Below are 12,769 nucleotides of genomic sequence, written 5' to 3' on the forward strand. Positions count from 1 at the left end.
CGGGGGGGGGGGGGGGGGGCAGCCAGAAAAATGCTCGAGTTTCCCATAGACTTACATTGGGCTCGTTGCTCGGGTCGAGCACCCAAGTATTCCAATGTGCTCGACCTGAGCTTCGAGCACCGGGCATTTTAGTGCTCGCTCATCACTACTCATCATAGTTCAAGACTATAATTCTTTGTTGGGTGTTTCACCTGAATCCTGTTTTATGCCACAGCATACAGGATGGTATCAATGTGAACCTAACTATTTACAGGGAGGATGTTTCCAGTAGTAACTTTTTAATGAAAATTGACAATAATCACAATACAAATTAAAAGGGAACTAGATGAGCATATACATTCAAGAAATGTAAAAAAAATATGTTTCTTATGCTCTAATGCCACGTTTAGTCCCCATGTGCCCCCAACAGGATATCCTTGGATTTGAACTGTAGCTATAATTATTGCTGATAAGGAATTGGCACAGACTATCTTTAATTTTTGAAGTGTTGGGAGAATTTGATGACTAGATCTCAGAAATTCCGGTTTGATGCAATATTTCCATCCAGGTTCCATGGGGTTCTTTGGGATCACTGTCAGATATGTGACTGCTGCAGCCCATCAATGGCCTTTAACTCTATGCAATGGACACCTTTTCAGTCAGTGATTGACTGTGGCAGTCAATGCCTATTCTGCTTACAGAGGAGACACAAAGTAGCAGGTACATGGTAAGCTAAGTATATATTATTTTTTTGTATTTTTTAAAATCAAGAATGCACAATCCCTTCAACTTTATAGTATTTCATGGGTCTTTTAATTCCCTCCAGATGTAAGGTCTTTGTTGGAAATTTTGTATCATCTCTTTGCAGACTTACAGATTTACCAATTTTTTCTCTTTTTTAATGATTGATGTGACTGTAGACCAAGAAATATATAGAGTAAGTGGACTTGCCAGTTCCAGATAAATAATATGACTATAATATCGTGCTTTGAACGTGGCTATAATATGGTTCCATTCAAACTTCAGGTTGTACCACGCTATAATATTCCACATTTACTATATGTAAACAATTTTATATGGTGGCACCTAAAATTTCCTGACATGTAAATCTGGTAGTTATAATTGACTATCAGTATTTTATATTATTTATTAAATAAAATATTATAAATTCTCATTGAGTTGTATTCCAGGTGTATTCCAGGATGTAAAAATGAAGCAAAATCAAACAATTATCACCTATTTCATCATAAAGGGAATATCTGATGTTCCTCAGCTCCAGGCTCCAATATTTGTTCTCGTTTTAGTCATTTATCTCACTGTTCTTATCGGGAATATGAGTCTTCTTCTCCTGGTCTGCTTGGACTCCCATCTTCACACTCCCATGTATTTCTTCTTGGCCAACCTGTCCATAGTGGACATGACGTCTTCCACTGTCACTCTACATAAGATCCTTCTAACGTTCATCACCGGGGACAACACGGTGGTCTACATGGCCTGTCTGATACAATCATATATGTTTGGATCCTTATCAGGACATGGACTTTTCATACTGACGGCCATGAGCTATGACCGATATGTGGCCATTTGTAGGCCCTTAAATTATAAGATTATTATGAACTTTAAGATATGTCTTCTGTTGGCCTCATTTTGTTGGATATTTGGTTTTATACAAGTTGTTCCTTATGTTTGGATAATATCCATGTTCTCTTGTTATTCAAGCAATATGATTGACCACTTCTTCTGTGACCTTGTTCCCTTCATGGATATTACATGCAGTGACAAATCCTTACTGGAGACACTTTCGAAGATACAAGGACTAATCATTTACGCAATCTTTCCATTTTTTCTCATTTCAATATCTTATTTTTTTATTATTAGGACCATAATGAAGATACATTCCAATATTGGTAGAAGAAAAGTCTTCTACACATGCTCCTCACACCTTGCATTAATCATGTTGCTCTACACGACTCTCATCTTCCAATATACAGTACCGAGTAATAGTTTGGGCTCCAAAAAACTGTTTTCCCTGTTTAATACAGCAATGGTTCCTGTGCTTAATCCACTGATTTATAGTCTGAAGAATAAAGATGTGAAGACTGCATTTAGACGCAGACTGGGGAAGTGTAAAGCTGATATTTTGAGAATTGTAGATTAATCTATGATCTAAATATGGAAATTGTAGGTTATTATTTTTATAGGATATCGCCATTCAAAAATTTTCACTTATTTGCAGCAAATTTAAGTGAACTGGAAAAGAACATTAGAGCTAATAACACCGATTTCAGGAGGATCTGCCAACAATCTAAGGTCAATGGAGACTAGCAGATCTTCTCTAATTGGTTCCATGAAAAACATATTTTGTCCAGGATGAATTTTTTTCTATCCAATCTTCTGATTTTCCAGTCTGACAAGTGGCACCAGATAGGTATAGCAGCCACTTTTCTCCTTAGGACTATAAATAAAGCATGGCCATTTGGAAGAGGAGAAAAAGTTTATTTTTGATGGAGTCAAGAGTGGCTATGGTCAAAAAAGTTGATGTCTAGTTATGAGGTCATATGTTTTCTCCTTGAAGGTAGTCTCCCTTCATATTATTTCTTTTCTGGTCATCATTTTCATCCAGGTTTGGGAAATGTGTTCTCTGAATCATCTGGCATAATGGAGACATAGGTTATTTTATGCTGCTAATAAAAGTATTGAGATATTACAATTATACTATACTAAATTCCATTTTATTGGCCTTTCTTAAATAAACAATATAGGCGTTTTCAGATGTTTTAGATTTTTTTTTGAGGAAGTGCTCCTTTTCCCTTTGTTCTTTCTAATAATAATGAAATAATGTAAATTTAATAACTTAATTAAAGATACAATAACACAAACTATTGTATAACAATTATATTAGGAACCAAATATATATTATTTCACGCTTTTCTAGTTATATCCTAAATTAAAAAGAGCTATATATTTAAAAAGTTAGAAAGTTTCCCCTCCTCAATGTTGGAATCCTGCCCAATTGGACTAGATTGACATAATCACAAACCAGACTTAATTTTTCACACATGTGCTAATGAAGCCAGGGTAAGTACACCAAGCTTCACTGTGCATGGACCAGAAGCTTCACTGTGCAGATTTTGTCTGAGCTTTGGGTGATGTTCTCTGTTCTTAAGGAAGTCCAACTAATCAGATAAATATTGATTTGGTGGTACTACAAATTTGAATAGTATTTTTAGTGTATGCATGGACCTTCAATCATTCCATTGAAATGCCACTGTCAGTGACTGAGAGCAGCATTTAAAGGGCTTGTCCACAGCTAAAACAACCCATTCTTGATCTGAATGTTTGCACCATTTAAAATAAAAACACCTATGCACACCGGCGCTGTTCCATTGGTGTGGGCACTAGCACTATTGGGGCTGAAGTGAGGTTATTTTGTCATGTGAACCCTGCGTCCAATCAGTACTGGCATCTCTGTCCCCGCCTTTGGACATATAAGTAATTAACAAGAAGTGAATGGCAGGACGCAGCTCTCACTTTCTCTTGATTCCTTATACAGTATGTTTGAGATGGGGACATTGGGTACCGGGCTTGTACCGGGAATATGAGTGCCAACATTAGAACGACACTGGCACGGGAAGTAAGTATAGATGTTTTTATTTTATGGGGGCAAAAAATCGGATAGAGAAGAGGTAGTCTTGGTAGTGGACAACACTTTTAAATGGTTAAACAGCAGAGATCAGCACAATCTCCAGTTACTGCAGTTACAGGAAGATGACAGATATGTAAAATCACTATCATCTACCGGCTATGGTGAGAGCTCAGTTCCTGGTGATCCTGACATTGGAATTACTATTACATCCTATGTCAGGAAGGTGGCAAAAGCATTCTTTAGGACTATAACAGTGATGGACTATTTTAAGAATAATACTTCAAAGTATGATTGGTAGATGTTTGATTTCTGAGACCTCTCCTTTCAGCATAATGAAACTGCCACATCTCGTTCACTGTTTACAAAAGCACTTTATATAGATACTAGCTGTACTACCCAGCTTCGCCCGGGTTAATAACGGCTGTTAGCAAAATAGAATGTGTTAACAAAAATTTATTCTCCACACAAAAACCACAAAACAAATAGATAGAAATGTAATTATTAAAAGGCAAACACTAAGCTAATAGAAGCATTTCACAACATATATTTATACACCAGAGATATTCCATACAGATTTAACTAAATTGGCCAAGTAATGTGAAGTAATCTTCTACTCCTTATTCAAGAGCCTTTTGATAAACGACATTCTTAGTTCTTCCTTCAGGTGCAAACACGAACAGATTTTTGGCTGTCCCAACTCTTGAACAGGCCACATAAAGTTGACCATGAGAAAAGCATGAAGATTGTAAATTGATTCCAACTACTTTCAAGGAATGTCCCTGAGCCTTATTGATGGACATAGCAAATGCCAGTCGCACAGGAAACTGGAGGCGTTTAAAATTAAAAGGCAAATCAGATGGAATGAGAGGAATTGTTGGAATGAAAACATCTTCTCCTGTGGCACATCCTGTCAAAATGGTTGCCTCAATTACATGTGGAAACAGGTTCTTAACCAAGAGTCTTGTTCCATTACACAGCTTTGGTGGATCCAAATTTCTCAATAGCAGAATAGCTTCTCCAGGTTTTAGAAAGAGGTTGTGAGGAGGAAGAAGTCCTTGTGGCTCCAAGGAATTGAGGAACTCAGTTGGATAAAATAATGCTTGAGCAGGGTCTATTACTGTATCCACTGACTTGTAGGTTGTGCACACACCTGGAAGGAGATTTAGAATTTGAAGATTGATCCTGTTGACACTGTCATTTTTGGGAGCTAGAATAGCCCTTTCACACAGCCAGACAGAATTTTTGAAGTGGAGTTGAATGTTTGGAAAAACCTTTGCTTTCAACTCCTCAATGGAAGTCACAATGCAACAAAAGTTGCTTGGGAAGGTGATCTGTCCAGTAGTTGAGTTTACTGGTGCCTTGCCATCTCCATTAGTCAACAGCTGGCTTGAAAACAATCCAGCAGAAACATCGCCTGTCATGTAGACCATCATGTTTGTGTTCAGTGACATTTTCTTTACTTTTCTCCAAAGGCACGATGCTTTCAGACAGGCATTCAGTTCGTCTGCAGGGGTTGATCTTGGAATAACAGGTAGTGTTTGGCAGAATTCACCTGCCAAAACTACAACTACTCCTCCCATGATATATTTGTTGCTACGCAGGTCTTGCAGCAGTCTGTCCACTGCTTTCAGAGCCCTTTTGTGTGACATGGTGCATTCATCCCAAATGATGGCACTGCATTTTTGAAGCAATTTGGCCAGTCCTGATCCCTTGGCAATATTACACACGGGGCTGTCACTATGAGACAGGTTATGTGGTAGTTTGAATGTCGAATGTGCTGTCCTGCCACCTTTTAAAAGCGTATCTGCAATTCCAGAAGATGCCACTGCAAGTGCAATCTTTTTTTGTTGTTGAAATTTTGCCAGGAGCAAGTTGATTACAAATGTCTTTCCTGTTCCACCTGGAGCATCAAGGAAGACAATCCCACCTTTGTTGGTTTCACTGAAACTTAAAATGTAGTTATAGGCGTCCCTTTGATCTGGTACCAATATTGGCTCGTTCTGAGACACAAATGCTGTCAGTTCATCAATATTGTAGTTTGTTTCTAGGAAAATCTCCCTACACATTTGGATGCCTTCAGGATTTCTTATTGGAGCAGGCAAACCAAGCAACTGTAAGGCTTTTCCTGACATTGATATGCACTGATCTTCAAGGAGCATTAAAGTTTCATTGAACATATCCTCAGTGAAGTTGATGAGTTGCTGAGGATTTTCCCTTCTAATCTGCATGAGGATGTCCTCACTGAGATCAGTTTTGTACTTTGTCCAAATCTCAAGAGGATTTGAAATGCTGCAGGTTGTTAGAATAATAGCAAAGAGGTGTCTTAGTCGCTTTGGGATTTGTGCTGCTGCTTCACTGAGGGTCATGTCCCAGTGTCCATCATTTTCCAAAAGTCCTTTTCTTTGGCAAGCTTCCCTGAATGTTGCACACACATGGCCTCCGACGGTCTTCAGGTCAGAAAATGATGTAGGGCCTTTGACAACATGAAGTAACATGCACAGGTAGAAGCACTCTGCATTTGACGGATGAACAGTGTAGACGCGACCAAGAGTATCAGTTGCTTTCACCCCTGGATAGCCTTCAATATCAAGCCCCCGTTTCCTCCGTTCCAGTGTTTTTCTGGAGGCATTCCAAGTGTAGTACTTTGGTAAATCACAGTAGAGAATTGTTTTTGCAAAAGGGTCTTGTTGACACAGCTCAAAAAATGGCAAGAGGGTGGTCTTAGGTGGTGTTAGGAGCTGCTGCTGCAAAATTGCTGGGTTAAAGTAAATTCTCTGTCCATTTTCCAAGTGCACACTCAGATGCACAACTGGTGGGTAGCGCTCATGAATGGAGAATCCTAGTATTCTCCAAACAGCTTCATTGCTGCTTATGTACCTGCCCATCTGGAATACCTCCACTTCATCAATAATAGGTCCATTTTTCTGGAGTTCAAAAACTGCTTGATCACTTCCTTTGTGGACATATTTGTAGATATACTTGATTGATTTCACAGAGTGGCAAGATTCGACATTTATGTGGGCCTGGAAGATTTTTGAGAGCAAAGGGTTGTAAGGCACTACCCACGTGTTGTCAATTTCTATCTCTTGGAGTCATGATCCAACACGCATTTTGAGCTTTGCTATGAAACCATCATCCCCTGGCTTTCTTCTTCGGTAGACTGGATATCCATCTTGTCCTGTTTGGGTTTCTTGGACCAGGGATCGTGGGTAATGCTTTGAACACCTGCCATCAATCATACAGGGAGAATTTTTGTTGAGACTCCCACACGGACCATGGATCATGTTTTTTGTGATGGTGTCAAACAGAAATGGGTCAATCTGAGGGTCTGGCAATTCGGCACTGATGATATTGTCAATTTCGGTAGGCAGTATTTTTTGCTTCAGCCAAATCAAGATGTGGGCGTGAGGAAGGCCTCTTTTTTGCCATTCCACTGAATACATCCAGCACTGCATCTCACCATAAATATGTGATTTTGTTATGAGATTAGTCATTTTTGAAAGTTTCTGTTTGAAAACCCGAGCAATAAGGTCATGGCGATTCACTGTTTTTTGGCCCGGCAACAGGTGCCCTCCAATTTCCTCCCAGGCAGGATTGCAAGTAAAGGTGATGAAAAGATCTGGACGGCCATACTTTCTCACATAAGTCATTGCATCCTTTGTGTATTCATGCACGTGTCGTGGGCTTCCAGTGACAGTTGATGGAAGAACAACCATTTTCCCCAACTCTTTTGGATCAGCATCATTTACAACAGCATCTCTAAGGTGAATATATTCCTCTGCCCTGAGCTTCTTTTGATTTAGTCGGATATATAAAAGACTTTAACTCTCAATCTTTGCATACATGTCAACAATAAATTGGTGGAAGAGGTGTTTGCATTTCAAGATGTGATTTTTCTCAGCAAATCTTGTCATGATCCTATATGCATAGAAGTCCATGGCAGACACTTTTTTTCCTGAAGGGTTGCCTGTTGTAGGATCAGTCTGAGGTATTCCAAAGTGATAGCCATCCAGTCCCTGCCAAAAGATGTTTGGATATTGCAGAGCATCATAGGACCTGTAAGTTTCTGCTACTCGTTGCAAACTATTGTTCCTTTTCTGAAGCACAATGTCACGGCTTTGAAAATCATTACCTACAATCAAGATGGCTACCTCATCAAATGTGGGAGCATTGAAACGTCGCTGATGTTCACCTTGTAGTGTTTTGTCAGCTCGAATGACAACCTTGTAATCGTCATTTGGCATGCATTCAAGTGCAGTCTTGAAAAGTTAAACATATAGATTGTTGGAGTGAAGGAACTGCTACAAAATAGTGACAATATCAAGGCGAGTGTTAGGAATTAAAGAGCATCTCCCCTGAGCCTCTGCTTCTGCATTTCCTATAAAGAAGAGTCGAAGAAATTGAGGTTCTTCTTGTAATGGAAGCAGTGAGCCAATTGAGTGGTAAACCTGTCCTTGAACTATAAATGTCGGCATAAATCCTATTGTAAACATTTATTTTCTTACACCAAATGATGTCATTTGGAAGCAGGAGTTATACTTCCTAATGTTGTCCAAGAAATGCTTTGATATTGTACTGGTACCTGTCATCAGAGACTTTAGGGGATCTAGTGGTGACAGGAGAGGTGGAAGTTTTATCTTGCCACTTGCACAGCATAAACCTGGCGATTCATCTTTCCATTTCAGGGCACTGCAGTACATGCAGACCACATCCATTTTTCCTATCTGAACTTTAGGATTATCCTGATACTTTATGTCTGACTGGTAACAAACGGCAGCATGTTTCAAATCTCCAACCATTTCCTGTGCCCTGGTGGAAGAAATAGCAATTCTCTTAGTGACAAGTCGGCCTTCTCTCTGCTGAGATGACTCATTGGCCCATGAGGAAGCAGCTCTTCTTCTCTTATCTGCAAGCCTCGCTTCCCTCTCCTCAGAAAGTTCATTGGCTCTTGAGGAAGCAGTTCTTGTTCTCTTGTCTGCAAGCCTCACTTCCCTCTCCTCAGAAAGTTCATTGGCTCTTGAGGAAGCAGCTCTTGTTTTCATGTCTGCAAGCCTCGTTTCCCTCTCCTCAGAAAGTTCATTGGCTCTTGAGGAAGCAGCTCTTGTTTTCATGTCTGCAAGCCTCGTTTCCCTCTCCTCAGAAAGTTCATTGGCTCTTGAGGAAGCAGCTCTTGTTTTCATGTCTGCAAGCCTCGTTTCCCTCTCCTCAGAAAGTTCATTGGCCCTTGAGGAAGCAGCTCTTGTTTTCATGTCTGCAAGCCTTGCTTCCCTGTCCTCAGAAAGTTCATTGGCTCTTGAGGAAGCAGCTCTTGTTTTCATGTCTGCAAGCCTCACTTCCCTCTCCTCAGAAAGTTCATTGGCCCTTGAGGAAACAGCTGCTGTTCTCATGTGTGTCAGCCTTGTTTCTCGGTCTTCACATTTTTCAATGGCCCGTAATGCAGCATTTCTTTTCGCATCTGCTGACATTTGTGCCATGAAATTCCTTTTGTTATGAGGCATTATTGTGGTAACAATAGACTGTAACTGGCAGTTTCTATATCCTCTCACATAGAAGTAATGTGACTGACATCAGCCTTTCCACCAACACACCCTAACTGACATCTTATTACCTTACACAAGCTTTGTTATACTGAGAATGTCCTTTGTTGCCTATATTAACCAATCACAGCTCAGATTAATTAACTGTAGCAAAATAGAAGCTGAGCTGTGATTGGTTGCTATTGGCAGCCTGATAAATCTTTGTGAGATGAGTTTTGTGTGTGCTGAGGGTGGTATATGTGTTCAAGCATGTGGTGGTGTGTGGCGCATTTTGTGTGTGTGTTCATATCCCTGTGTGTGGTGAGTATGAGTATCCCATGTCGGGGCCCCACCTTAACAACTGTACGGTATATACGCTTTGGCGCCATCGCTCTCATTCTTTAATTCTCCCTAGTTCACATGTGGCAGCTGTCAATTTGCCTCCAACACTTTTCCTTTCACTTTTTCCCCATTATGTAGAAAAGGGCAAAATTGTTTGGTGAATTGGAACGCGCAGGGTTATAATTTTGCCTCACAACATAGCCTATGACGCTCTCGGGGTCCAGACGTGTGACTGTGCAAAATTTTGTGGCTGTAGCTGCGACGGTGCAGATGCCAATCCCGGACATACACACATACATACATACATACATACACACACACATTCAGCTTTATATATTAGATAACACATTATATTGAATGTTGGAGTTACCGAAGGTAGCGCCTTACCCAATCAAACCCTGATAAATATTGTATAAATGTTATAATTTTGAAGACCTTCTTAGAAAGGCCTATTTAAAAAAGATATGGGAGATAAACTGCAGTACACAGCCACTGCACCAAAACAATGTATAGAGCTGTGCTGTTCCATTCCATATATTGTTTACATTGAACCACTGCCAGAGCAGATATAAGCTAATTAGTAGTGGGATTCAATTTATGATCAGTGAGAATAAGATATGCATAGCTTGAGATTTCCATCAATCTCCAAAGTTTTCTGGACTGTTTGTTAATTTATATACCCTTCAAGAATATAAATCTTCCATTCACAAATGTAGGCGTTTCTTACATGTGTTACACTCCAAGGTGGCGCACGTGGTTCATGGGTGCACTGTGCCACAGACCGGACTTACCCTCCAGGGGCGTAACTAAGCAGCTAAATTGGTATTCGCTGGAGCCTCTAGTGGTGGGGTCAGGCTTATGTGGCAGGTAGCTGCCAGGTACCACTCCAGGGTGATGTCTGGCAGTAGCTGCTGACCCCAAAGGGCAAAGAAGTTACTTCGGATTCTCAAAAGGACATGATGGCTACTTGGGACAAGTTTAGACTGTGCAGACAGGACACCCACTGGGAGAGGTTCACACTGAGCAGATAGGACAGCTACTGGGACAGGTTCACACTGTACAGATAGGATTACCACTGGGAGAGGTTCACACTGAGCAGACAGGACATCCACTGGGACAAATTCACACTCTGCAGACAGGATGGCCACTGGGACAGGTTCAGACACATAGATCTTGGGAAAGCAGGCGGGTACTGCCAAAGCGGCCAAGGTATACAGATATCACTGACGTGGTTTCAGGTTTAGGGTTCTGGCCTGGGCACTGATCCCCCAGGGTGGCAGACAGGTACCGCTGATACAGTTTCAGGATATGGAGCTGAAGCGGTCCTAGGAACAATGACAACTATACTGGACTAAAGGGACTGGACACAGGATACAGGAAACTATAAGAGACTAGAGATGAGGAACCTGGCAACATACAGTTGCACACCAAACCATTTAACACAACTATAGGGGTTGCTCAGGCACCTCCCTATTGGAGAGGGTGCCTTTTGTACAAGATGTCTCCTAACTATTGACTGAGAGACACCTCGCAGGTGAGGACTTTAGCTAAATGCCAACCAGCTGTCAGCTGGGAGGATTCAGCAAATGCGCGTGCTGCCCCTTTAAGAGCAGGGGAGTGTGCGCACACCCGAAACAGAGGGCGGCGTGCTTGAGAGGAAGTAGGTGGCAGCAGCAGGAGCATGCTGGAGCGGTAAGCCGGCATCCCTGCATGGAGGGAGGAGGGGACACTATGCAGGGGTGCCGGCCATAGCACTAGAACATGATAGCAAATAGAAGAATTCATAGCTGCATAACAAGTAAAAAACACTCCTCCCAGCTTAGTCACAGCCTCATCAGTCCTTTGTTTCAGTGTGTCTTCGGGAGAGCCAACAAAACCTGTGATATTTGGCAGGCCTGAAGACATTAATACCTTCCTTACACTAAAGGCTATTTCAGACGTACGATTTTCACGTACGAGTGCTATCCCTGTTTTTCACAGATAGCACTCGTACATATTATAGTCTATGGGGCTGTTCACATGCCCATGATATTTTGCTGACTGAGAGGTCTATAGAAACTCGAGAATACAAATATGATTTTAATCCAAGGCTCAAATCAAAATCAGCAATGCAAGTAAATGGGTCCGTGAAAAGAATCGGACGCCACTTGAATGACGTGCAAGTGTGGTCTGATTTTCTCAGAGTGTCAGAATTGAGGTGGAGAAATTTTTTTTTTTAATTTCTCCACTTGCAAGAAAATTGGATGACACTTGTATCACACTCTGATCAAACTCTCATCAAAATAATCGGTCTACATGGAAAAAATGGACTGCTGAATGAGCCCTACCAATTATATACAGTGATGTGAAAAAGTGTTTGTCCCCTTCCTGATTTCTTATTCTTTTGCATGTTTGTCACACTTAAATCAATCAATCAATCAAGAAATAACTTGAATAGGAGAGGACCTGCCTGAAAGAAAGTGAAGTAGATTAAAAGCTAGACATCATGCCGTGATCCAAAGAAATTCAGAAATAAATGAGAAACAAAGTAATTGAGTTCTATCAGTCTGAAAAAGGTTATGAAGCCATTTCTAAAGCTTTAGGATTCCAGCGAACCACAGTGAGAGCCATTATCCACAAATGGTGAAAACTTGTGCATAAGGTAAAATAAATAACCAAAAACAAAAATACTCCTCCACACCTTGGGCTATGTTCACAAGTAGCATTTTTTATGCGTTTTTGCACTTTTGTATTGCTTTCAACCGTGACAAATGCATTCACCGGGAAATGTCATTTTAACATTTTACAATCTTATCTGGCCATGTGCTGTGTGACACATGCATACAGTGCTGAAAAGACATGGGAACAGCATGGGGAAGACCCCTGGATGCATCTCTGACACCCAGGTCACTGCCTAAAAGTGTGCCCATCAGAAGTGATCCTTGCCGCATCAGAAGATGCAGACTTGCAACTATCCCCGTGCAAGTCCTTGTCCCAGGGCAGTGTTTAATTGTACCTCAACCATTCCTTGCAATGCAACCTAAAGTATGCAGCCTGCCACCCACCCCCACCCACCCCAGGCTGCAATACCATACTGCTAGCTTGCAGTTGAAATGGGGCCTTTTAGTTTGGAGGAGGCCGAAGCTGGCCACTACCTCATGGCTGCTTCGGCAGCGAGGTATCTATACTCCGTCCCCAGCCGCCCGGCGGCTGTGTGTCAACGCTCGGTCCCAACTCACCAGGGGGCGGCCGGGTGTCCACACTCGGTCCCCAGCCACCCCGCGGCCGGGTGTCCACACATGGTCCC

General features: G+C 41.4%; 1 protein-coding gene and 1 pseudogene across 1 annotated transcript; one reads left to right on the top strand and one right to left on the bottom strand.

The window, feature by feature from the left end:
• Positions 1 to 1,189: 1,189 nt before the first annotated feature.
• On the top strand, positions 1,190 to 2,137 carry LOC141155563 (olfactory receptor 5B12-like). Its single transcript, XM_073642432.1, has one exon. It carries the CDS (start codon positions 1,190 to 1,192, stop codon positions 2,135 to 2,137), a length of 948 nt encoding a protein of 315 aa, XP_073498533.1.
• Positions 2,138 to 2,533: 396 nt separating this feature from the next.
• LOC141155564 (uncharacterized) lies at positions 2,534 to 7,869 on the bottom strand (annotated as a pseudogene).
• Positions 7,870 to 12,769: the final 4,900 nt, after the last annotated feature.

This window comes from Phyllobates terribilis, unplaced genomic scaffold, assembly GCF_046119375.1.
Source record: "Phyllobates terribilis strain yellow unplaced genomic scaffold, ASM4611937v1 Scaffold_7__3_contigs__length_470593459, whole genome shotgun sequence".
In the NCBI taxonomy this organism is placed as follows: domain Eukaryota; kingdom Metazoa; phylum Chordata; class Amphibia; order Anura; family Dendrobatidae; genus Phyllobates; species Phyllobates terribilis.